This window comes from Glandiceps talaboti, chromosome 14 (assembly GCF_964340395.1).
Source record: "Glandiceps talaboti chromosome 14, keGlaTala1.1, whole genome shotgun sequence".
NCBI lineage: Eukaryota > Metazoa > Hemichordata > Enteropneusta > Spengelidae > Glandiceps > Glandiceps talaboti.
This window is the reverse complement of record NC_135562.1, coordinates 971,969-997,500: the sequence shown is the minus strand read 5'-3', so window position 1 is coordinate 997,500 and position 25,532 is coordinate 971,969. Positions and strand designations below refer to the sequence as shown.

Here is a 25,532-nt window from a genome sequence, read left to right as displayed (position 1 = left end):
GACAGACAGACAGACATAATGAAACTCAGACAGACAGATCTGTCCATGTTGCCCATCCTCATCAGCATGACAATTCCATAGTTACAGCTGACATCTAGGTGGCAGTATTCTATGACGAGGTCAACGATGACAGATCAAAATCTCAATGTTATTCACTACATTGAACTTCTTGTGTGTTAAAATCTTTGTTATTCATTTTATCTAACAAACTGATGAAAACTTTTGGTTATGAAATTTGCAATTTTAGTAACCACTTTTCTACAGTTTGTGTTCTAAATTTTAGATCACTTAAGCTAGTAGATTTGAGGTGATGATGTGTTAGGAAATGTCTGAAAAAAATAATTATAATCCACAACTAATGAAAATACTGAATAACTTACGTCTACAGTTAGGAAAGCCATAACTTATATCTACAGTTAGAAAAACCATAACTTACGTCTACAGTTAGGAAAACCATAGTAGCCTGTTTTACAGCGATCACATGTTCTTCCAATTATGTTAGGTCTACAGGGACACTGACCACCAAACTCATTACATGCAAAGCTTGTAGCCCCCACAAAGTTACATTCACATGGCTGAGCACCATTGTTATAATCACTGGACAAGGAAAATACACCATCACGACAGAAACCTGTTGAATCAGGGCTGTAAATAAATTCAAAATATCATTTTTTTATGAATTTGCAAGAGAACAAATCATTATATGGGACAATCACACCATGTCACACAAGCTCAATAAACTACATTCCTAAAATCAAAACCCCCTCCCCTAAAATCAAAACCCCCTCCCCTAAAACCAAAACCCCCTCCCCTAAAATCAAAACCCCCTCCCCTAAAATCAAAACCCCCTCCCCTAAAATCAAAATCCCCTCCCCTAAAATCAAAACCCCTCCCCTAAAATCAAAACCCCCTCAACTAAAATCAAAACCCCCTCAACTAAAATCAAAACCCCCTCACCTAAAATCAAAACCCCCTCCCCTAAAATCAAAACCCCCTCCCCTAAAATCAACCTTCACAGATGCAATATCATCATGTTTATCTATGATGTAATACATGGTGAAAATTGTAGCGATCACATTGTTATGATCAATACAATGTAAAAACATGTTGGTAAACAAATTAAAATGTTAACCTGGAAACCCAGTACTGTACATCACATTAGAAGTAAATTTTAATCAACTTATCAACAGTATATGGCTATATTTCTATAAATGTGTAACTGTCTTTACTTGAACATTATTTTCCAAAGTTTATTTGCTTGTTTTTATTGGCTTGTTTTGGCTGTATTCTTGGATGAACTCCCCAGCATAGTCTATTTGAGACAAATGTCCCCTAAGTTACCCTTAATATACTCCACTAACCTGATATAGAAGCAAGTCATTTTGACCAAATTCCTGAATGAACTCCCCAGCACGGTCTATTTGAGACAAATGGCCCCTAAGTTACCCTTAATATACTCCACTAACCTTATATAAAAGTCATTTTGACCACATTCCTGAATGAACTCCCCAGCACGGTCAATTGGTTGAGATTCAAGTACATCTGGACTGTACATATCTTCAGGCACTGCCATCACATAGTCCTACAAATTAATCAAGAATGAAAATTTACATAATCTCACAAAATGAAAAAAATGTTCATTAATTTTATTTTTTTTAAAATTTATTTATTAAGCCTTCACAAGAAGAGAAACCAACAATGAGAAAAAAAGAAAACACGATACATTACAATCATACCAAATAATTTAATGTCAAAAAGGCATCAACAACATGCTAAGAATTTGACAACTCTGTGGATCCTTCGCATATAAATGCTGTCTGACACTGTCCGTCAGCCCATCTGACAAATGAGATGTTTTCAGATTTCTAAAGACAGATTTAGAGTATTGAATGTCAAACATATTGCCATTACAAGGTTTAATATCTTACAGGAGAATACATATGGTTATGATTATCATATTCCATAGAAAATGTTTTGAAAAAAAATAAACATAGGAGTCAAATAGTCACTTTAAACCAAAATATATAAATTTATGTTGTGTCACAACTAACTTACCAGCCACAAACTTTTATCATCTGGAACAGTTATTATCATGTCTCTTACAAATGAATTCATCTCAAAGACTTCGTTGCCATCAGTACCTCTAACTACCGATCTACATCCAGAAACATGGGGACAAAACTTAGCTTCAAAGGTACCTACAAGACAAAAAGTGATTGGTTTGTTTAGATCACATGATTTCAACCTCAGAACAACATTGGTCAAAATAGTCCCATGATTGGAAGTACCTGACTTGTTGAAAAGCTACCTGTTTTAGCTGTAAATGTATGTACTGGCTAACACTCCCTGTTTTAGCTGTAAATGTATGTACTGGCTAACACTCCCTGTTTTAGCTGTAAATTTATGTACTGGCTAACACTCCCTGTTTTAGCTGTAAATGTATGTACTGGCTAACACTCCCTGTTTTAGCTGTAAATGTATGTACTGGCTAACACTCCCTGTTTTAGCTGTAAATGTATGTACTGGCTAACACTCCCTGTTTTAGCTGTAAATGTATGTACTGGCTAACACTCCCTGTTTTAGCTGTAAATGTATGTACTGGCTAACACTCCCTGTTTTAGCTGTAAATGTATGTACTGGCTAACACTACCTGTTTTAGCTGTAAATGTATCTACTGGCTAACACTCCCTGTTTTAGCTGTAAATGTATGTACTGGCTAACACTACCTGTTTTAGCTGTAAATGTATGTACTGGCTAACACTCCCTGTTTTAGCTGTAAATGTATGTACTGGCTAACACTCCCTGTTTTAGCTGTAAACAATTAAGATACTAGTAAATCCTATCTTACCACTGTAACTTGGTGTCCCTCTCATATCAAAGTCAGCAGTATATGACACAGTTTCTGGTTGGTAGTAGTGAACTACAAACACATAACGACCACTATCCGGTAACACATCACGCATCTCCATGGAAGCCTAACAACAAACAATATAGTATAATTAATACAAAGAAATCCCCATGTAAAAATAATAATTTTATTACATCTCAAACTTTCTAACTTAAAATTTATTATACCCATAATTAAAGCAAAATATATGACATTATGTGACACAAGGTCTTATTTTGAAAGAGAATTGTTCAGATATCTAAATCTATGAATGACCAACATTTCACGTAAATTGCAGACTTACCACGTCACCTGATCCATCTAATGTATACAGTGCAGTATTAGGATCATCTACATTGGGTGTGATGTCTTTACCATGTACACCATGCCCTCTAGAGTTCCTTGGGAGATAAACGTTTGTCTCAGCTTCCCATTTTTGACTGCCTGGTGGTGTCAGGTAGGGTGTACCAACACACCTGATGAACAATCAGATACAATATAACTTTACGTTTATTTTGTCTTTGATGTGTACATTGTCTATGAAATAACAGACTTACTCATCACTTGGTGTGTTATGTGTACATTGTGTCTATGAAATAACTGACTTACTCATCACTTGGTCTTTTATGTGTACATTTAAAAGCAGCAGTCACATAGTCCATATGCCAATCTTCTATTGGAATTAGGGTTACTGAGTCCTGACAAAAAAATACAAACAAAACTATAAATTTGGATATCAAAAAGATCCCAAGCTCTATCCATGACCTGATTTCTGGTATTTCAAATTGTAGTTCATTAAATTCAGTTATGGTACAACACCATATGTTTACGGCAGATACCCTGGTATGATAAATAATGTTTACAATGCACAAAGCTTTCAAGTCAAACATAGTTGTGTTATTGTTAGTCAACATTGCAGATTAAATGTTTGTCATCTTATAAATAATCATTTTTCTTACTAAAAGCAAACAAAATGTGTAAGTTTTTATAACCAAAAAGTTGGACTTTCTCCCTCGTGTTGCAACAATTTTCTAAACAGCGCCATCTATCATAGAGTGAACAAGACTGACAGTTTACAGTTGATAGTAAACAGCGCCATCTATCATAGAGTGAACAAGACTTAGTTTACAGTTGATAGTAAACAGCGCCATCTATCATAGAGTGAACAGGGCTGACAGTTTGCAATGGAAAACTTCAAATTTCGAGTGTCTTGGTTAAATTTCTAGTTATTTGATTCTGTATTCTTTCAAAATGTAAAAGAAAACAAAGATTCTCAAAGAAATACTTACAATTGCCAAGTCATAAAAGATGCCTTCTTGGTTCAGAATAATACCAGTAACACTCTGTTGACCATCAAACTGTGCTACTCTGCCATCAGTATCAAGAACTACAGTTCTACACCTATATGAAATAATTGATAAAATAATTAGTCAATAAATAAATATCACACTATTATTTGTTGTAAAACAATGGTTGCTGAATATAATGCTGTTTATTTTCAGATATTGAGAGAGAACTTGTGGAAACTACTTTCATTTGTTTAAAACAGTTATAAAGCAAACGTGTAAGAGTGTACAAAAATCACATCTGGCAAAAGAGCAAAATAATTGAATTAATATGATAACTTTAAAATTTTCAAATCAACCTTTATTATCTTGACAACTTACAAATATTTGCAATCATAAATGTTTGCAAATCCTTCCTGTCTTCTATCCCTGTCACCTTGTACAAACACCTCTAACTTTCTAGGCTGGACATCACCTCCATAATATTGTATTACCATGGCATAACGACCAGGTCTTGGGATTGGTAGAGAGAGAGCCAATGAGGGCTGAAAAAAACAAGACATAATTTACATATCATGAATATGCCAATGACTCAGAGAGATGCAATGAAGGCTGCAAAAACCATACATGATTTACATAAATTATGAATATGCAAATGAGTCAGAAAAGCAATGTGGCTGCAAAAGCAATACCTTATTTACTATCATGAATATGCAAATGATTCAGAGAGCTAATGAGTACTGCTTAAACAATATATGATTTACATATCATGAATATGTAAATGATTCAGACAAATTTGTACATATTAGATCCTCAGTTCATTATTATAAGAACATTTCTACTTTTCAGACCATTACTGTTATTTTGTTGTTCACCATCTTCTATTTGGAAAGGAAATCATCAGTCTATTATTTTCCAATAGAGTTTGGTGGCTATTTAGAAGTTAAATATTTATACATTTTAAAAACTGATTTCTTCTGTATTAAACAATATTTCATGGTGCCACTCATTTTCTTCCTGATTTGAATTAAGAATGTGTTGTTGTGTTTTGTTGAACAAAGTGACATTAAGATTTTAAGACTTTCATTTCTGAGATGCAGACTATGTAATAAGACATCGAATACCTGGTTTCTATTTAGTAGTGCCATGGCATCAATTTCCAACTCTTGTAATATACTTGAATCCTGGAATGTCTGAGTACGACGTCTTTGTCCATTCAAGTCATAATATCCATTCTCTCCTTCAATGGTTGGATGCATAGTGAGACGTGGGAATTCATATTTGTTACATCTGAAATATAAAGAGAGAATCATATAACAACAGGGTACATCACATTATGATATACCCAGGATTGAATCATATAGCAACACAGTACATGGCACGTAAGAAGGGAAAGCCACTCCAGGAAATAAAGCCTTTTTTTCTCAATTATGGTTTCTGGACAGCCACTTCATGATTTTCCATCAAATGTATGATGTGCCATAGCAAAGAAACACAGACATGAAAAGTGTTAATCATTCATTGTTCAGTGGAGGTCATTGCCATGGACAGTCATCACATCATTGAAGTCAGAAGACATGTATATGTTATAACAGAACATTAATATTAATGTCTCCAAAGTCTTTATTATGCCCAAAGAAAACAGATTTTCATTTCCATTAGTTATACAAACTTGACATTTATAATTTGATGGTAAAGTTTTTCAAAAAGTTAACTTACGCTTCTTGGTAAGTTCCAGCAATACACGTATCAGTCACTCTTTCTTGTAGAACAGAGGCTTCATAGTATGCAGAAGGTAAAAGTACAAAATAGTCCTGAAAATGTAAAGATATTTATAGTATCTCATTAGATATTCATAGTTAATCATTAGATATTCATACTATCTCATTAGATATTCACATTACCTCATTATATATTCATAGTATCTCAGATATTCATAGTATCTCATTAGATATTCACAATATCTCATTAGATATTCACAATATCTCATCAGATATTCATAGTATCTCATTAGATATTCATAGTTAATCATTAGATATTCATACTATCTCATTAGATATTCACACTATCTCATTAGATATTCAAACTATCTCATTATATATTCATAGTATCTCATTAGATGTTCAAATTATCTAATAACATGGCAGACTTCCATGGCCATACAAACATAACTGGCTGGGGCAAATCTATCATCACTTACCAGAAAGATGTTCTCAGGAGCTATCAGGGAGACAATCCACTTGCCAGGATCCATGACAAATGGCATGATAATAGTGTTACCAGACACTGTGACAAACTGTGGATCTCTACTGGGGTTGTAGATTACGGAACTTGACTGGTCTCCAGCTGGGCAGAAACACAGATAACAAATCAAAAGTTTTACATTATTTTACATTAGAAGCGCATTTCATTGGAAGCACATGATGATCCCGTAAAAAGTAAACTCTCAAATATAATAATCAAATCGAACCCACAAATATGGAATTCATTAACAAACAAGTGATTGTGTCTGCACAAGATTCACAAATGTTTACACATGGACATCAAGCCAGTGTACAATGTATCATGAAAAGTCAATAAATATGTAATACAGCCATTAGAAGTATTAACCTGTTTTCAGTAAAATTTCGAAGTATTTTTTGATAGGAAATAACTTGATGAACATTAGAAAAGTTACAGTTATTGGGGTATTAACATAGTTTGGCTCTTGAAAATGAAAATACGAAACTTTTACTGTCAACAAAAATTCAACCCATTCTCATTTAAAATCAAGAAACAAATAAAAAAATCTAACTGAAACAGATGTCAAAGTAAGTACTCCATATTGAAAGAGAGGTCAAATTGTGTCAAAATTTAGTCATGCTAGATTTCAATATGGCCGCCAAATACTATATGGAAAAATACATAATTTGCTTGAAAACAAGTGAACCCAAAATTTCTGTGATTATTTCAATGAACCAGGAAGAAACTTTCATATGGCAAAGTTTGAGAGATTGTAAGAACTGTATTTTGAGGGAAATTAGTCCCAAGGCACACCGCTACCTTACAGATAGATAGATAGATATTATTTTATTATAGTGACACAGTTTCACATACAAAAGTATACACGTACATAAAGTACTCAAAGAGAAAAATTCTTTGTAATATACAAGTAGTAATTATGTGAAACCCCAGCCAAGTAATTGGCTTATGAGTCACTGTACCAAAGGTATCTCCATGTGTGGTATTCAAGAAAAAAGTATATACATATATAATAACATTTTTGACCTCGACTGACAATAACATTTTTGACCTTGACTGACAATAACATTTTTGACCTTGACTGACAATAACATTCTTGACCTTGACTGACAATAACATTTTTGACCTTGACTGACAATAAAATTCTTGACCTTGACTAACCTAATTCAGACTGGATCTGTGGTGATACTGTGATGTAACCGTTGACAGGGTCTGCATTGAGACTCAGGTAACGTATTACAATACGGTAAAGACTTGCATCAGGTACATCAATGGGTATGACCACTTCAGACTGAAATAAAGTGTTGTATACAAATTAATAGTAAGCTTCATTAGATTTTCCATAAATTGTCATGTGTTAAACATTCTTTTATTCAGAGCAATAGCGCAATGTTTGTCAACTTTTTGATTTTAACTTTTGATGAAATCATTAGGAAAAAAATCTCTTAGCTTTCTTAGCAGATTGCATCTCTCAAGTAACCTGTGTGTGGTTGCTGTTTTATCTCTTTCAGTATTAACACACAGTGTGGAGTATTTGGAGTAAGCGTCTATTTTAATGTGTTTTGTCTGTTGTTTGTTTTGCTATGGATTATTTTCTATAATCTGAAATAAAGTGATAATAATAATAATAATAATAATTAGATCATGGAGGTAAGAACACAAGGCCTGTGTGATTAGATATACTTAGTAGTAGAGAAAATTGTATTTTAAGTTACTACACACACTGACAACATTTGAGTCAGACATAAGCTACATTGAACATATCTCCTCTTTTACCAATGAAAACCTGTATACAATTTAGTCAGTAGGATCACACATAGCATCAACCTTATCACATACAGGACTGACTAATTTTTTAATCACACCCAACCAGTACCAAGTAGAACCCAGACTGTAGTGATTTAAGAGGCACACAAGCCAACCATTCAACCACTGCATAGAACCCAGACTGTAGTGATTTAAAAGGCACACAAGCCAACCATTCAACCATTGACCAGCAAAATAATAAGCAGTATATGTGGATTTCCATTTTTTCTGGGATTCAGTTTTATAGAGTTTTTTTAGATACCTGAAGAGATGACATCACGGCATATCCTCGCCATGAGAATCCTGGGAAATCAAGTTCACTGAAACCAAATCGGACAGGTTTGTCTCTAGGTGCTCTGCCATCCTCAATTTCATATTTCATATGATAAAGATCCGGAAAGAAATGGACATCCAGAGGTCTGTAAGATAAATCAGATTAGTTTACACACCTAGATAATGGAAGTGCCATCAAGACCTTACACTAAAATACCTAATACACCTAGAAATGACACTTCTAGTTCCCATCCACACGCACACACACGTATGTGTGTGCGCGGGCACACACACACACACACACACACACACACACACACACACACACACACACACACACACACATACACACACACACACACACACACACACACACACACACACACACACACACACACACACACACACTCGTCAGTAAAACATAATCTCCCCTTTCTGTAGGGTAAAATGACAGCAAGCACAGTTGAGTAACAAATTCAGCCGTCAGAGATATCAGACAACATAGAAAGTACCTATTACAAGTTCTATCATTAATACATGTGTTACCTGTCACAAGTTCTTCCATTAATTCGTGGTTTACAGACACATTGACCAGAAGACTTGTCACATTTGGCATCCCTTGCACCGCCAACATCACAACCACATGCTGGATAGGAGAAAACCAAATCAAAAACACTGTGTGATTTAGATGGAAATTCTGTGTTTGTGTACACACCCCAACTGGTTTAATTTCTGGATACAATCATTAATTTACACAGCTGTTACTAGAGGGACTGGTGCTGTGTATAGACAATATATGACAATCTATTACCGGAGGGGCATCCAGTTTTGGAAGAGCGCATGGCATGAAAACTGTCATAGGAGATCACTTTAGCAAGGATATACATGTACATAACAAAGTAAAAATGACTTTATCACTAGAGGTCAGAGGAAATTGCTGAATAAATTATGTCATATGCAAGCCAAGGTATTGCCTTTCAACTATATATTCTGATTTTGTTCTACGTCATGACAACCCGTGTCTATGTCAGTGGTTTTACACTCCTCAAAATTTGACTCAAAACATTCCAAATTGCCATTATTTTTTTTCAATTTTGCATAAATTTTGCTTGAAGAGGTACACTTATATTATTTCCAATACTTTACCTCTTTCAGGTGGAAACTACTCATGACCTAAGGGGCTTTGTCACTACTTATCTAGTGACTTGAAGGGACAAAGCCCCTTAGGTCACTCAATGTATTTTCAGCAGCTAAATGAAAATGGTATTTGAGAATAATATGAAATTACAATCATTACAGAATCAAGCCATTAGCTAAGGAAGTGGGGTTTCTTATATTTCTTATCACTGAATAATGTTTGTTGGCAATATTTACAAATGTGATAAAGCACTATTACATAACACATCAGGCAAAGCTAAGCTCAATATCTAAGTGTGAAGCCCCTAATGTCATATCAGTTGTTATCAGTTTTACGGACCCATTATCAGTGACATTGCAAATAGCTTTAGAGATGCAAACAATTTTTATGACACCCAACTTCCTGGGCTCACCAAGTCAGGAAAGTTGCAGTTGAGCTGCTAATGCAAAGAATCCGTCATGGAAACTGGCACTAGAGGTCAATCAATAAAAGTTTTTACCTTCACATCCAAAGATACTTTGTTCTTGTAAATTAAAGGCACCATCTTGACATTGATCACACTGTCTACCATCAACATACTCTTTACAATTACATTGACCACTTGTCTATAAATAAACAATATCATAATACTCACATGAAAGTACTTTCCAAAGAACTTCACATATAAAACAACCTTTACCATCAAAACAACTCAAAATGAAAAAACCCACATGTACATAGACACAGTCAGCTAGTACAGAAACACATTCACAGACAGGCACACAGGCAGGCATGCATGCAGACAGGCAGACAGTCAGATAGACAGACAGACAGACAGACAGACAGACAGACAGACAGACAGACAGACAGACAGACAGACAGACAAATACATGAAGATACAGGTACATGCAAACACGCACACACACACACACGCACGCTCACACGCGCACACACACACACACACACACACACACACACACACACACACACACACACACACACACACACACACACACACCTCTGTAAAACAACTGCTCTCTTCAAGGATTTACATAAGAAATACAAAATGAGATGAATAAACTTACAGACTGACAAACTGCTACTCCTGCTACAGTACCAGGTGTAAAACAATAACACTCCTCACATCCCAATGGATTATTCAACATCAGATTCCAATATAGTGGTTTACACATGTTACAGGTCCTACCAACCACCCTCTCTTTGCAGCGACATAGGCCCTGCAGTATGGATAACATTATATAAAGCTCAATCAGAAACTGTTCACAAAAATTCATGAACACTGACCCTATTTCTATAAATACTAGCATGTAGTTCTGTGAAATATCACAACTTTCTGCCACTGAAAAATTTCAATTGTCAAGCACTCGTTTGGAAAAAAAATCATAAACTAGGTACTGTGTGTTATTTTGCTTTCATTACTTACGTTGTAATTTCCTCACTGGCTTGTGAATAATTCTGTTCCAATAAACACTATGAAATGGCTTTTTACATTATTGTGTGTGTGTGTGTGTGTGTGTGTGTGTGTGTGTGTGTGTGTGTGTGTGTGTGTGTGTGTGTGAGTGTGTGTGTGTGTGTATGTGTGTATGTGTGACTACATGTGTTTTTGTAAATTCAAGTCTATGTCTATGTCTGTGTTTGAATTATAACAGACAGTTCAACACTATTGAGAAAATTTAAACAAGGGCCTACCCAAGTTGCAGCACCACAGCCACCTAGTGATTCGCCTGGAATGGCTACAACAGAATTGACTAAATTCACCTACCCTAGTTGCAGCACCACAGCCACCTAGTGGTTCACCTGGAATGGCTACAACACCAGCTGGATCACATTTACATTCTGAAGTAAAAGGAAAATATATAGAAAGTTAATTACGGCTACCTTATGGCTGTTTGTTATAGTTCTATAAAACAGACTACAGTAAAAATTCAAATCATGTTAGTTCTAGCTCTTCCACTGACAATTATTTTGGTTCTCTCTACAATTCGTTAAATCACCTTCATCGAATTTGTCACATGTACATCTCATACACAAGACAATGTTATTTTAGTAATATGCAAAACATACATCTCTTGACATCAAATTACATTCAATGTCACATCTACAAATGCATAAAACTGCACACAAGACTAGCTGGGGTACAGTCTAAACTTAGTGTGAATCCAAGTGTACAGTCTAAAATGAGTGTGAATCCAAGCGTACAGTCTAAACTTAGTGTGAATCCAAGTGTACAGTCTAAAATGAGTGTGAATCCAAGTGTACAGTCTAAACTTAGTGTGAATCCAAGTGTACTGTCTAAAATGAGTGTGAATCCAAGTGTACAGTCTAAAATGAGTGTGAATCAAAGTGTACAGTCTAAAATGAGTGTGAATCAAAGTGTACAGTCTAAAATGAGTGTGAATCCAAGCGTACAGTCTAAACTGAGTGTGAATCCAAGTGTACAGTCTAAAATGAGCGTAAATCCAAGTGTACAGTCTAAAATGAGTGTAAATCTAAGTATACAGTCTAAAATGAGCGTAAATCCAAGCGTACAGTCTAAAATGAGTGTGAATCCAAGCGTACAGTCTAAAATGAGTGTGAATCAAAGTGTACAGTCTAAAATGAGTGTGAATCCAAGTGTACAGTCTAAACTGAGTGTGAATCCAAGTGTACAGTCTAAACTGAGTGTGAATCTAAGTGTACAGTCTAAACTGAGTGTAAATCCAAGTGTACAGTCTAAAATGAGTGTAAATCCAAGAGAACTGCCTAAAATGAGTGTAAATCTAAGTATACAGTCTAAAATGAGTGTAAATCCAAGTGTTGTTGACTATAAAACCAATGTCAGTGAGTCAAACTCACAACATACTCAATCATTGTAAGACTATCAAAGACAGGCAGCCATACTGAACAAAGTGTAGTCCTCATGCCCAGCCTACCTACAGGTTCAACACTCCTGGTGGCCAAACTATATAACTTCTTTTGTATTTCTGGCTCATTCCTTGTGATCAAACGCTACAGCTTCTTGCTTTCCTGATTCATTAAACAGCACTCCTACTGGCCAAACTATACACTTCTTTTGTCTTTCTGATTCATCAACGTAAGACAAAGTAATGACATGTACAAACCTTCACATGCTGGAAAGTTATAAAAACCTTCTGAACACTGGTTACAATTCACATCCATAAAGTTACTACGACAATTACACTGTCCAGTCAGCTGATCACAAGCTATACTCAGTGAACCAGACCTGTGACAGTTACAGGCTGAAATATAAAAAAGAAAGTAATTAGGTGCAACAGGAAAAAGGGCTTTCTAAAAGAGAAACAGCAACAGGCTTTGGGAATGTTTATATCCTGAAGTGGAAACAGCAACAGGCTTGGGGAATGTTTATATCTTGAAGTGGAAACAGCACCAGGCTTTGGGAATGTTTATATCTTGAAGTGGAAAATAAAATGTGTTTTCTTTTCATCAACTATTACATGGTTAAGTTTAAACTTTCTGTATCCACTTTATTTCAACATGGTTTGTGATTATTTATTTGTTGATTCAAATCATTTCTATTTGGGTAAATAAACCATTTCTTATATAATTATTATTATAATAATCAGAGTTATTGAAAATCATATTACCTATGCATTCTGGGTATTTGAAGTAGCCTGTGGCACACATATCACACTTCTTGCCACTAAAATGAGAGAGACATGGACATTGACCAGACTCTGTACAGCCATTATGTGCAGAACCAATCTCACAATCACATTCTGTAAGAAAAACAAAACATTCTGAGTCTACCATCTTGACTAGACAACTGAAACACATTCTTTAATTCATTTGCAATAAGAAAAAAGAGTGAGTCAGCAATGCTCAGTACCCAAAACGAAAATCTTTAACAGGGCAGGCCATGCCAGGACATATAGACAGTTTCATAAAATATGGGTTCTGGAAAGTCATTTCATGATTTTACATCTGCACCTACAATTACTTGTGATTTCAGAGAAACACCAAGTTGATTTTGTGCTTTTACAGGGTATCTTTGCTATGGGCTATGCATCATGGGAGTAAGCAGAAATAATGCATTCAAGTTGCACACTGAATATTCATGAGAGCTGTTTTAAACTGAAGAGGATAGGATATTAGGGTATAACCATCCAGCCTATTGTTTTTTTGCATTTTGATTACAATTGACATTGTAAACTTACCATAACAGTTAGGATAGTTATAATAGCCGTTATCGCATGAAGTACATCGATGTCCCCCATACTTCTCTCTGCATATACACTGTCCAGTCTCTTTATCACAGATGTCGTCTGTTGTACCAAAGCTGTCACAGTAGCATGCTGTACGTATCAAATAAATAAAGACGAGACAAGATTTCACATTTTTTATTGCTTTCCGGATTGAATTTATAAAATTTAAACTGATGTTATGCATTAGACCTGGGTAACTGTGGTGCTATGCATAGCCAGACCTGGGTAACTGTGGTGCTATGCATCGCCAGACCTGGATAACTGTGGTGCTATGCATTGCCAGACCTAGGTAACTGTGGAATACACTTTGATCACAAAACGACGAATCAACACCAACACTATAGAAAGTATACATTATGGCCTCATCTGTCACCTACTGCTAAAACCTGGATATAACTAATCTGTAATAGGAAATCAGGTACAAACTTACTGTACAATTTGTTTACACTACTAGTATATGTTTGTTACTTACCTTGACATGCTGGGTAACTATAGAAACCGTCGTCACAGGCATCACATGCCCTACCTCCATAGTTGTTATGACATGAACACTGACCAGTGTTAGAATCACATGTAAAATCTTGGGACCCCACACGGTCACAGTTGCATGCTGGGAATACAACCACATAAAATAATAATTTATATATAAAATGAAATAAAAAATAAATTTACTAATTAAATTAATTAAATAAAAACGTAGTAAAATTATGCTTTAAAGGAATTCTTATCAAAATTATAACAATTTCTTCAAAAAACATAACTTGTTTACCTTTTAAAAGAGAATTACATTTTGAAGAAATTTGTTCAGTAAATAGCGCCCTCTAGAGACAATGATTGTTTTAGACTCTTTTGGATACAATTTAACAATTTGCATTACATCAAAATACAAATAAACAAAAATATGTGAGTTCATTGTTATTGCAAAAATGAAATTAAAATGCAATGCATCGTTTCCTCTCTCTCTATTTTAAATTCAACAAAACAAAAACTTACCGAGACATTCAGGGAAATTGTAGAATCCGACCTGACATTGATCACAATTCAGACCGTCATAGTTAAATTTACATGGACACTGACCACCACCAACTTGACAAACACCGCCCTCTGTACCATTCCTATGACAGTCACATGCTGAAATACAAAACATGTCAACAGTTGGTTTTAAGGTACTTAGCCTGCATCTAAATAAACATTTTATTCAAAAAACAGAAAATCAATACCTTTTATGAATTGATCACTTTTATAACATCTGTGTGATCTAGATGGTTTAGATTCACAGGCATACCCGGGGTGCACCAGAAAAAAAAAATTCAATCCCAAACCAGAATTGTGTATCTCTTCAATGTCTTAGTTCACTTTTGAAGCCAATCAAAACGTAAATATTTGTTCACAGAAGAGATATTGTGGCAATTGAAAAGACAACAGTTGGATCATGTTTATTATTCAATGTAAATTTATACACAAATCACACCTGAAATTCTGTTCTGGGATCAAGGAAGGCGATAATAAATAACTTACGTCTACAGGCAGGGTATCCATAGTAACCATCAGCACATCGATCACAATTAGGACCAGCATACTCTGGTCTACACTCACACTGTCCAGTCTCATCAGCGCACGAACCAGTAGAGTAGAAGAAATTGCAGTCACATTCTGAAGATAAAACAAATATCAATCAATCAATCAATCAATCAATCAATCAATCAATCAAACAATTAATCAATCAATCAGTCAATCAATCAATCAATCAATCAATTAATCAATCAATCAGTCAATCAATCAGTCAATCAATCAATCAGTCAATCAGTCACTTAATCAATCAGTCAATCAATTAATCAATCAATCAATCAATTAATCAATCAATCAATCAGTCAGTCAGTCAGTGAATCAATCAGTTAGTGAATCAGTGAAATCAATCAATCAATTTACAAAACACCAAATTCCAGAGTACTGCAGTTGTATGTTTTTTGGCACTAAATTTATTTTCACTGAATACATGCAAAAGTTTTTTTCCACTTAAAATAAGTCCTCCAAACATACTTTATGAGTTTTCCTATTTCTATATTCAGCTATTGTGAAAGGTGTTAACAAGTCAACAGTTGCAACAGACTTGCTCACATCTTAGCTACTTTTACTAAATTGTCTTAACAAGGCTGACTATGGATATGTAAATAGATCTGACTAATACATCCATGGTTTAACCATTTACTATGAACCAATTCCAGTCAAGCCCTCAATGGTTACCTAAGACTATCCACAGATGGCAACAGAGCACACACACTATTAATACCAATAGATACCCCCACAAAGAATGAGTGCAAGTATGTGGAATAATTGGGATATTTACACAGTGTTCTCTGTAGCCATACTTTCATACTACTACTACTAGTCTATATACACACTGGTGCAACTAATCACTGGTAGTGGTACATATGTAATAAATACAGATTTTTGTGAACAATATTTTATCAGAAAGCAATGCAAGTACATTAAGAATACATATATTACAAAGGATATGTGACTTAGTTTGACAGACATTAGGAATGTGACTTAGTTTGACAGACATTAGGAAATGACTTACTTTGACAGACAATAGGAAATGACTTACTTTGACAGACATTAGGAAATGACTTACTTTGACAGACATTAGGAAATGACTTACTTTGACAGACATTAGGAAATGTGACTTACTTTGACAGACAATAGGAATTGTGACTTACTTTGACAGACATTAGGAAATGACTTAGTTTGACAGACATTAGGAAATGACTTAGTTTGACAGACATTAGGAAATGTGACTTACATTGACAGACATTAGGAAATGACTTAGTTTGACAGACATTAGGAAATGACTTAGTTTGACAGACATTAGGAAATGTGACTTAGTTTGACAGACATTAGGAATTGTGACTTACTTTGACAGACATTAGGAAATGACTTACTTTGACAGACATTAGGAAATGACTTAGTTTGACAGACATTAGGAAATGACTTACTTTGACAGACATTAGGAAATGACTTAGTTTGACAGACATTAGGAATGTGACTTACTTTGACAGACATTAGGAAATGACTTAGTTTGACAGACATTAGGAAATGACTTACTTTGACAGACATTAGGAAATGACTTACTTTGACAGACATTAGGAAATTTAACTTACTTTGACAGACATCAGGACTATCACGTTGTACACCTCTAGGTCTGTAGTATCCAGCCTTACATTTCTCACAATTTATACCTTCTGTATTATGCTGTAATCAAAATAAGTCTTTTTTAGGACATTATTTTTTTATTTCTCTGCTACATCTGAGTCATTCACTGTTTTTAAAGTTCAAAATATTAATTTTCTCTCCATTATCTTTCTGTAAATGTCTGTTTGAATGTCTACTCTCTCTCTCTCTTTCTCTCTCTCTCTCTCTCCCTTTCTCTCTCTCTCTTTCTCTCTCTCTCTCTCTCTCTCTCTTTCTCTCTCTCTCTCTCTCTCTCTCTCTCTCTCTCTCTCTCTCTCTCTCTCTCTCTCTCTCTCTCTCTCTCTCTCTCTCTCTCTCTCTCTCTCTCTCTCTCTCTCTCTCTCTCTCTCTCTCTCTCTCTCTCTCTCTCTCTCTCTCTCAGAATTACTATTAAAACAAACCCTTTCAATTTGTAAAACAGATAAGGCAAACACTCAATAATTTATGTGAATAGTTGACATTTTACCTGACAGTTCTGACAAACACCACCACCTTCATATTCACCATAGATATCTAGGGATTGTCTTCTTCTAGCCACTTCTTCATTGTACACACACTCTGTAGTATGGCCATAACAGTTACAGGCTGTAACAAACAAATTAAAGTGGTTAATATTGTACACACTCTCTCTAGTATGGCCATAACAATTATAGGCTGTAACAAACAAATTAAAGTAGTTAATATTGTACACACTCTCTCTAGTATGGCCATGATAATTACAGACTAAAACAAACAAATTGAATTGTACTCAAAAATTGATGACTGAATTACTGTGTGTGTAAACCAATCACCAATTATAGTATTAATCATGAATAATATATAGTGGTGTCAATTGGGAAAAAGGAAATAACAACTTTGGTTTTTTGTTTAATTTGATTAAAGAAAACCAAATTAATGTATTATCAATTGAAAAATCAATTTGAAACAACAAATCCAAGTCTTTGTACACACAATAACAAACTTTTAACACATTTTTAGTTTTTTGCAATGTATTGAGTATCAAACTCAGACTTGGTATATGTTGTTTCAAATTGATTTTACAAGTAGAAAGCCATGATAAAATTGTTTTATAAACTAAAAATCCCATATGGCGACTATAAATCAATACCAGTACTTGTTGTAATTCAACCTCTAGAACTTAGATACATGTATCTGTTACTTGAAATTATCCCATGGCTGTATTAATGTAAAAAAATATCAAAACCCAAACTCACGTTCACACTCATTGGCATCACTTATTGTGGCCGGTCTCCATTTCTTCTGTACATATCCAGGACAGCATTGTTCACACTGATCCCCACATGTATTATGTCGGCATGTACATAACAACTTTGATGGGTTTCCAGGTGCCGGTGTATCACACCTGTCAGCATGACCATTACATACACAACGTCCACCTATAGAAATGTCCTTTATACTGTAGTAATACTAAAATGAAAAATGCAGTTGAGAAATTTGATTATTTTAAAAGGTTTAAGCAATCGACCAATCAATCAATCAATCAATCAATCAAATTTCTATAGCACTGACTTCCAGAGCAATGTTCTGTTCAGTAGTACTGAATGGCTAAATCACACATTTAGTAACTGAATTAAGGCCCCAGTTCCTGTAACTATAGATTTTCTCATGATTTGCATTCTTATTTTTGATACACCTTTGTGTACAAAACACTGCAAGGAATGAGCTTGCCTTAATTTGCATATCATTTGCATACATATATGCAATAATGTGTTCAATACCACACTGCATTGAAAACACCACTAGTGTGCATGTACACTGGTACAAGTAATCATTTCAACATATGTTATAAGTATTTTATCTAATGGTACTCACCCTTCTTGTAACAGTAGGGTCTTGTCTGGCCAAAGCTAACAAATGACTTAATAAGGTATTGGTACGTATCATTTGGATTCTAACATTAGTTGCCTTGGTCCATTCTTGTAGAATCTCTGCATGAGAGAAATTATTGGCATTTGGTCTACCATTCACTAAAGATACCACGATCTGAAAAACAAAAGAATTGTGTTAATTTTAGTGTTGATATTTATGAACTGAATTACCGTTGAGATTTAATGGTAAAATTGTACTTTTTTGTAACATAGAGTCATACATTAAATATATCATTGTTATATCTGTGTTCCACAAATATTAACCCTATAAACCAAGTCATCTGTCAAAATATCTACCCAACAGTACACTCATCAGATTATTTCAAATCTAGACATCTGATCCAGACATTTGATTTATAGATTTTGCTTAAACTAAAAGGTTTGGGAGTTTGATTTTTTTTTTCAACAAGATGGTGCTAAGATAAGACTCTAGAGGGCAGTATCACTATTGTGCTAAGAAACACACTGAAAGAAATAATTTGATTATAATTGTTACAAAACTTGTTGAAATATAAACCAAGTCACTGACAAAACATAAACTTACCTCGCCATTTTCCAAGGGTACAATTTTGGAGTATTCAGTTGAACAGATCACCTGATCATCACGCTTTATAGGCAACAAAGAATGCATACCAAACTGAGTGTTACAGTCTGTGTCAGTACTTGCAAAGTACTGCCATGGTGTAAATGTCCGTCCGTAATCTGTTGATCTTTCTAATACCCATATAGCAGGTCTTGGTGAGTTGGCAAACTTAATGATAATGTAAGCAACATGGAATTGCTGTAGGGAAAAGGAAGGAAAAAAAAACATAAAAGTATTTATGTAATCTTGACATGGTTAATGAATTAATATAAACAAAAATGTATCCCAAAAAAAATCTTGTACTTGAATTCCAGATTTCAATCAACAGTTCTGAAAATGACAGACTACAAATTTACCACTTGACATGACATGCGCCCTCTGTGGTAGCTTATACTTTGTTGTTATTGGAATTACAGTACTGTGACTAGCTGGTATGACATTTTTTAAACTTACAACTTTGTAAGTATCAACCCAAAAAAGTAGAATAACAAAATCAAATTTTTGAAGATGTCAACAAATTCTTATATTTCCTGAAAATGAGAAAGTTTCTATATTTTTGCTTAACTCCAAAAATGCTAAAATGTCTGCAAATTCTACAATGAAATTGAAGTTGTGAAGATTTTAATAAGTATTAGGTGTGCAACTAATTTTTTTATTTCTATGGTCTCATTAAATTCTTGTGTATATCTTACCAAATACAGACATCTGAGTATGCCATATTTTTCAGTGATTATCAACTGACAGTGTTGTACACTAGAAATATAATCTGTATTTCAGTCAAGCAATTAATCACCCATTTTTTTTTGCTTGACCCCATTAAACTCTTGTGCATGATATCTTGCTATCTGATTAAACCATAAATATTTGCAATGATTATCAAGTGACAGTGTCGTAAACTTATGACAGTCACACAATTAATTACTCTAAAGTTGCCCACACACGTGATGTCACAGACAGATGGTATACATGTAACTGAAGGTTAGACATGATAAATGGATTCTGTATTTTGACATGTCAACTTTTAAACTAGTTAAGATTTACACAAGTCTGGTAGCAGTTTAGCCCTAATCTGTCTACTCTGGCTTAGTTGTATATAGCTCCGAGTCTCTCTCCTCCCCCTCCCCCCCCCCCCACACACACACACACAAAGAAAAAGATTTACTAGTATGGTGGATGTTTAACCCCAATCTGTGTACTCTGATTTAGTTGTATATTGCTATCCCCTCCACACACACATACACACACACACACACACACACACACACGCATGCACACACACACACATACACACACACACACACACACACACACACACATATACACACACGCACATTCACACACACACACACACACACACACACACACACACACACACACACACACACACACACACATACATACATACAGATACATACAGATTTACTAGTATGGTGGATGTCTAACCCCAATCTGTGTACTATTTAGTTGTAAAGTTGCCATTAGGGTTTTAAATAAATCTCCCAAATTTATATTTTAAACGTACTTATGAGGTACACAAATATCAGAAATATACGAACTTCTGTTACCAATAAATCTTTCAAACTAAAATTATGTATTCATAATCATTTACATATGGACACCAAACCCACCAAACCTGTATATACAGTACCTATAGGAATAGACAGGTCATTCAGCTAACTAGAAGTATTTAAGCCAATCCAATTAACAGTTGGAGTACTATTTCAATGGAAATGACCAGAACCAAAGTTAAAACTATTTGGAATACAATATTAGTGTGAACTCAGTGCGGTAAATCTTTGGAACTCAGTGGGGTAAATCTTAGGAACTCAGTGGGGTAAATCTTAGGAGATTCAAATCCAATTTGTAAGATTTAAGGTATAGATTTCTATCAAAGGGAATTAAACCAGTCAGAAAGTCTTATCAGATTAAAGTCCTACTTAGTACCACCCACTACTTTAACTACACCATTGACTTCCATCATCTGGACCAAATTCAGTATGAATGAAAAGTTGTTGTCTGTTGACAAGGTTTTCCACAATGAAGTATACTAGAAAATCACCAGACTTTTAACATTATCAGAAATCAAAATCAGACTTTTCCAACCTTGAAGTCATTCTATTTTGATCATTGGGCTTTATATAGTTTATTGCAACTTGACTGTCGACAGTCTAATTCTAACTTGCTGCCCTCGGAAGTTACAAGGTCCTTACACTTACGCTACTCATATTTTCCTGGCCTTTAATAGCTGAAGGAATGAATACCTTGAGTACTACAAATCACAACATCTTTACACATACATACATAGGTAGATGGACTTACTCAAGTCTCTAAGTTTTTTCACTCTTTAACCAGTGTATTCTTTTGTGTGAAATGGTAATCTGAGTGAATGATTGCAAACAGTTGGGTGAACCTTGGGAGACTACTACTAGTAACTGGGAGACTACTACTAGTAACTGGGAGACTACTACTAGTAACTGGGAGACTACTACTAGTAACTGGGAGACTACTACTAGTAACTGGGAGACTAATACTAGTAACTGGGAGACTACTACTAGTAACTGGGAGACTACTACTAGTAACTGGGAGACTACTACTAGTAACTGGGAAAATGTTTTTAAAAGTTGACAGTTGACATTTTCCTTTACAAAATTTGAAATGAACATCAAATTCAAAACATTTGAAAATTATGCGACTAAAAAAACTTGCCAAGGGAATCATGCCAGTCTACTGGGTATACCCAGGTTTTAGTATTTGTGTGTATAAACTGATTAGTACATGTAATTATGGCTTCTGTTCACAGAATGTCAAAAGTGCAGACAATAACAAACAAATCCAACATAACATAATTTATAACTATTAGTAAGCTATGCTTACAGCAGTATTGCATAGACCAATGGGAATTGTTCCACACAGACACAAGGTTAGAACTGTACAGTGATTTATATGTACTTGTCAATTAGCATGTAAACAACTCTATTCAAGTAGCCATTAAACAGATCTTTTTACTGATAACAATATATACATGTACAGTCTTTTACACTGACTGTTGAAATATTGGTGATGTGCCAACCAGATCTGACTATAGACCCTCCCCTCCATCAACGGTTGGTGATGTGCCAACCAGATCTGACCATATACCCTCCACCAACGGTTAGTGACGTGCCAACTAGATCTGACCATAGACCTTCCACCAATGGTTAGTGACGTGCCAACCAGATCTGACCATAGACCTTCCACCAACGGTTGGTGATGTGCCAACCAGATCTGACTATAGACCCTCCACCAACGGTTGGTGATGTGCCAACCAGATCTGGCCATAGACCCTCCACCAATGGTTGGTGATGTGTCAACCACATCTGACCATAGACCCTCCACCAATGGTTGGTGATGTGCCAACCACATCTGACCATAGACCCTTCACCAATGGTTGGTGATGTGCCAACCACATCTGATACCCCAATTTTTTACACTTGCAACATATAAGGAAGTTTGTTAACTAAATCAATCAATCAATCAATCAAGCAAGCAAGCAAGCAAGCAATCAAGCAATCAATCAGTCAATCATTCAGTCAATCAAAAAAATTTACAAAGCATCTGAATCCAGTACATAGTAATTAATGTTCAAAGATGCTGAACAAACTAACCCAGTATAGGGTTGTTTTAAAATGTCTTTGCAAAATGGTGAGTCTCATAGACATGTAATGTTTTTCTTTATTAAAAATAAGTGACAGACATCAGAACTCAACAGGTAGTGTTCCATATTGATGAAAGTTTTAAGGTTAACGAACTATAAACTTTAATCATATTCTACATGTGTACATGTGTTTTAGTTCTTGTGAATCTAGTTATTACATGTAAGTAGTTAGCATCTACCCAAGTTGATGAACACTGCCACTGACCTATCAGTAACAAGTAACAAAATAAGTCTGTAAGTCAAGACAAGAAAAACTGTTTCATATCCTCAGTATTCATCTGTTTCTGTGTGTTTATTGGTCTTAATATCTTCATACGTAATGTTGAATCAAATCAAACATAACACTATAACTGGATGTATCCAGCATAATATTACATTACATTATAAATGATTTTAGTTCTGCTAGTTTTACAGCCAATCATATCCTAAATAAACTACATATATTTTGGTACTCGGAAAACACCTCAATTCAACTTCAAGTATGCAAATATTCCCTGAGAATCTTAGAGGGTGACAGTAGATTTTTGTGGTGATACATTACCAAATATGGATGTTGTATACGAAAAGCAAGACACTTTGTGACTAACAGTAACAACAAAACAAGAAATTATTCATATCAACTTGTTCATTTATAAAATTATGTCTATGTTTGAAGATGGGGAAGACAGGGGTGGGAGTGGGGGTGGGGAAGAGTGAGGGAGTATTTTAAGTTAATACACTAAACTGGACCACCACCATACCATGAGGATAATGATTCACGAAAGTTTACATACAGTAGTAGACACGTACCGTGATTGACTGAGTGTTTGTGTTTCAGCCATCCATAGATAAATATCTCTACATAACATTAACAGTTCTTAGAGTTGTAGTCAAAGTTTACACAATGGATAAAACTGTTGAAAAGTTAGACACAACATGAACTGACAGTGACAGTCTGACATACATTGTACAATCACTCTACATCAGACCATTAACAGACATGGAAAAACTGACATGTCGGTTTTCTTGTGATGCACCTAGCGACATCACAAGACCCTGCAACAGAGCGAATACACAAGGCAATTTGTCACATGCGACTAATTGCGTGGTGCGTTGCTTGTCGAGTTGCATCATGTAACCGGGCCTTTAGATCCAAACATGCTGTCAGATTTACAGACAAAACCAAGAAATACTGATGAAACTTTAAGTTTATCAACTTATTCTGCTAATTAAAGATCCACACATGCTGTCAGATTTACAGACAAAACCAAGCCATACTGATAAAACTTTAAGTTTGTCACCTTTACACTGCTACTAATAACATTCATACTATTAAATGTACATTTGTAAATACAACACAACCCAGCTGTTATCCAGGTCCAGCCAAGCCACACTGAGAAAATGTTTAGTTTATCAACTTACACTCCTATGAAAAAACCATACAGGCATCATTACTTCTAATATATGTACCTTTGAATTCATTATCTAGTCAAGCCATCATACAAAATTTTCAGTGGATAATCTTTCACTTCCCTTATCAAACAAATACACAGCTTCCTTTCTACAACTGTAATTCATACACTTTCAATCAAGCCATACTGAAAAAAACTTTTAGTTCACAACCTTTCATGCAATACAAACTCACAAATTTCTTTTCTAACATGATATCAAATATTAAGTTCAAGCAAATTTTCAGTCAAGCCATACGGTTTAAACTTTTAGTTTATCAGCTGTAACCATATATGTAATTGATATACGTAATCTGTGGTTACAAATTAGGGAAAAACACAACATACTCTGATAAGTCACTTAGTTTATCAAGGAACAAATTACTTAGTAGATCATTTCCTTTCCGCCAACCACAAAGTTGATAAGTAATGACCTTCATAACAGTAGGTGAAGACAATCACTCACTACTGAACGGAAGTGGGAAAGTATTTCACTAGGACCCTGGAAATCTGGGAATGCAATCCCGCCTTTTGAGTAGGGAACAATCTCATTAGGATGAATCATTTGGAAATTTTTCCTGTGGTATACACTCTCGAAAGGAAAATAAACAGTGCTACTGAAAATTTTTAGTGAGTGACACAAACAATGTGTCATAGCTACTGTCTGCTAGTGAGTGATACAACCACTGTGTCATAGTTACTGTCTGTTACATATTTACTATCATTTTATTTTCAAACTTTTTAGGGTTTTTTCATTCTTTATCTTTTGACTTTATTTGTATCTTTCCTGAAAGTCATTTCAATGTGTGAATTGTTTGCACACAAACTGAGAGACCACACAGATATACATGTAT

The 25,532-nt window shown here is 34.9% G+C and overlaps 1 protein-coding gene across 1 annotated transcript in view; it reads right to left on the bottom strand.

Annotated features, from left to right (window-relative positions):
* Window positions 1-25,532, bottom strand: part of LOC144445559 (laminin subunit alpha-5-like) — a 104,996-nt gene that overhangs the window by 48,501 nt on the left and 30,963 nt on the right. The window contains exons 2-29 of the mRNA XM_078135162.1: window positions 19,519-19,755; window positions 18,919-19,089; window positions 18,300-18,513; window positions 17,552-17,670; window positions 17,016-17,106; window positions 15,373-15,507; window positions 14,848-14,985; window positions 14,327-14,464; window positions 13,807-13,944; window positions 13,237-13,368; window positions 12,733-12,870; window positions 11,394-11,467; window positions 10,696-10,848; window positions 10,131-10,236; window positions 9,040-9,139; window positions 8,483-8,639; window positions 7,576-7,705; window positions 6,374-6,519; window positions 5,893-5,987; window positions 5,298-5,463; window positions 4,555-4,718; window positions 4,177-4,288; window positions 3,497-3,585; window positions 3,192-3,363; window positions 2,849-2,975; window positions 2,056-2,198; window positions 1,467-1,582; window positions 437-645 (exon numbers count right to left, since the gene is read on the bottom strand). Coding sequence (XP_077991288.1) covers window positions 437-645; window positions 1,467-1,582; window positions 2,056-2,198; window positions 2,849-2,975; window positions 3,192-3,363; window positions 3,497-3,585; window positions 4,177-4,288; window positions 4,555-4,718; window positions 5,298-5,463; window positions 5,893-5,987; window positions 6,374-6,519; window positions 7,576-7,705; window positions 8,483-8,639; window positions 9,040-9,139; window positions 10,131-10,236; window positions 10,696-10,848; window positions 11,394-11,467; window positions 12,733-12,870; window positions 13,237-13,368; window positions 13,807-13,944; window positions 14,327-14,464; window positions 14,848-14,985; window positions 15,373-15,507; window positions 17,016-17,106; window positions 17,552-17,670; window positions 18,300-18,513; window positions 18,919-19,089; window positions 19,519-19,755 — 3,910 coding nt within the window. The remainder of the gene's footprint in view (window positions 1-436; window positions 646-1,466; window positions 1,583-2,055; window positions 2,199-2,848; window positions 2,976-3,191; window positions 3,364-3,496; window positions 3,586-4,176; window positions 4,289-4,554; window positions 4,719-5,297; window positions 5,464-5,892; window positions 5,988-6,373; window positions 6,520-7,575; window positions 7,706-8,482; window positions 8,640-9,039; window positions 9,140-10,130; window positions 10,237-10,695; window positions 10,849-11,393; window positions 11,468-12,732; window positions 12,871-13,236; window positions 13,369-13,806; window positions 13,945-14,326; window positions 14,465-14,847; window positions 14,986-15,372; window positions 15,508-17,015; window positions 17,107-17,551; window positions 17,671-18,299; window positions 18,514-18,918; window positions 19,090-19,518; window positions 19,756-25,532) is intronic.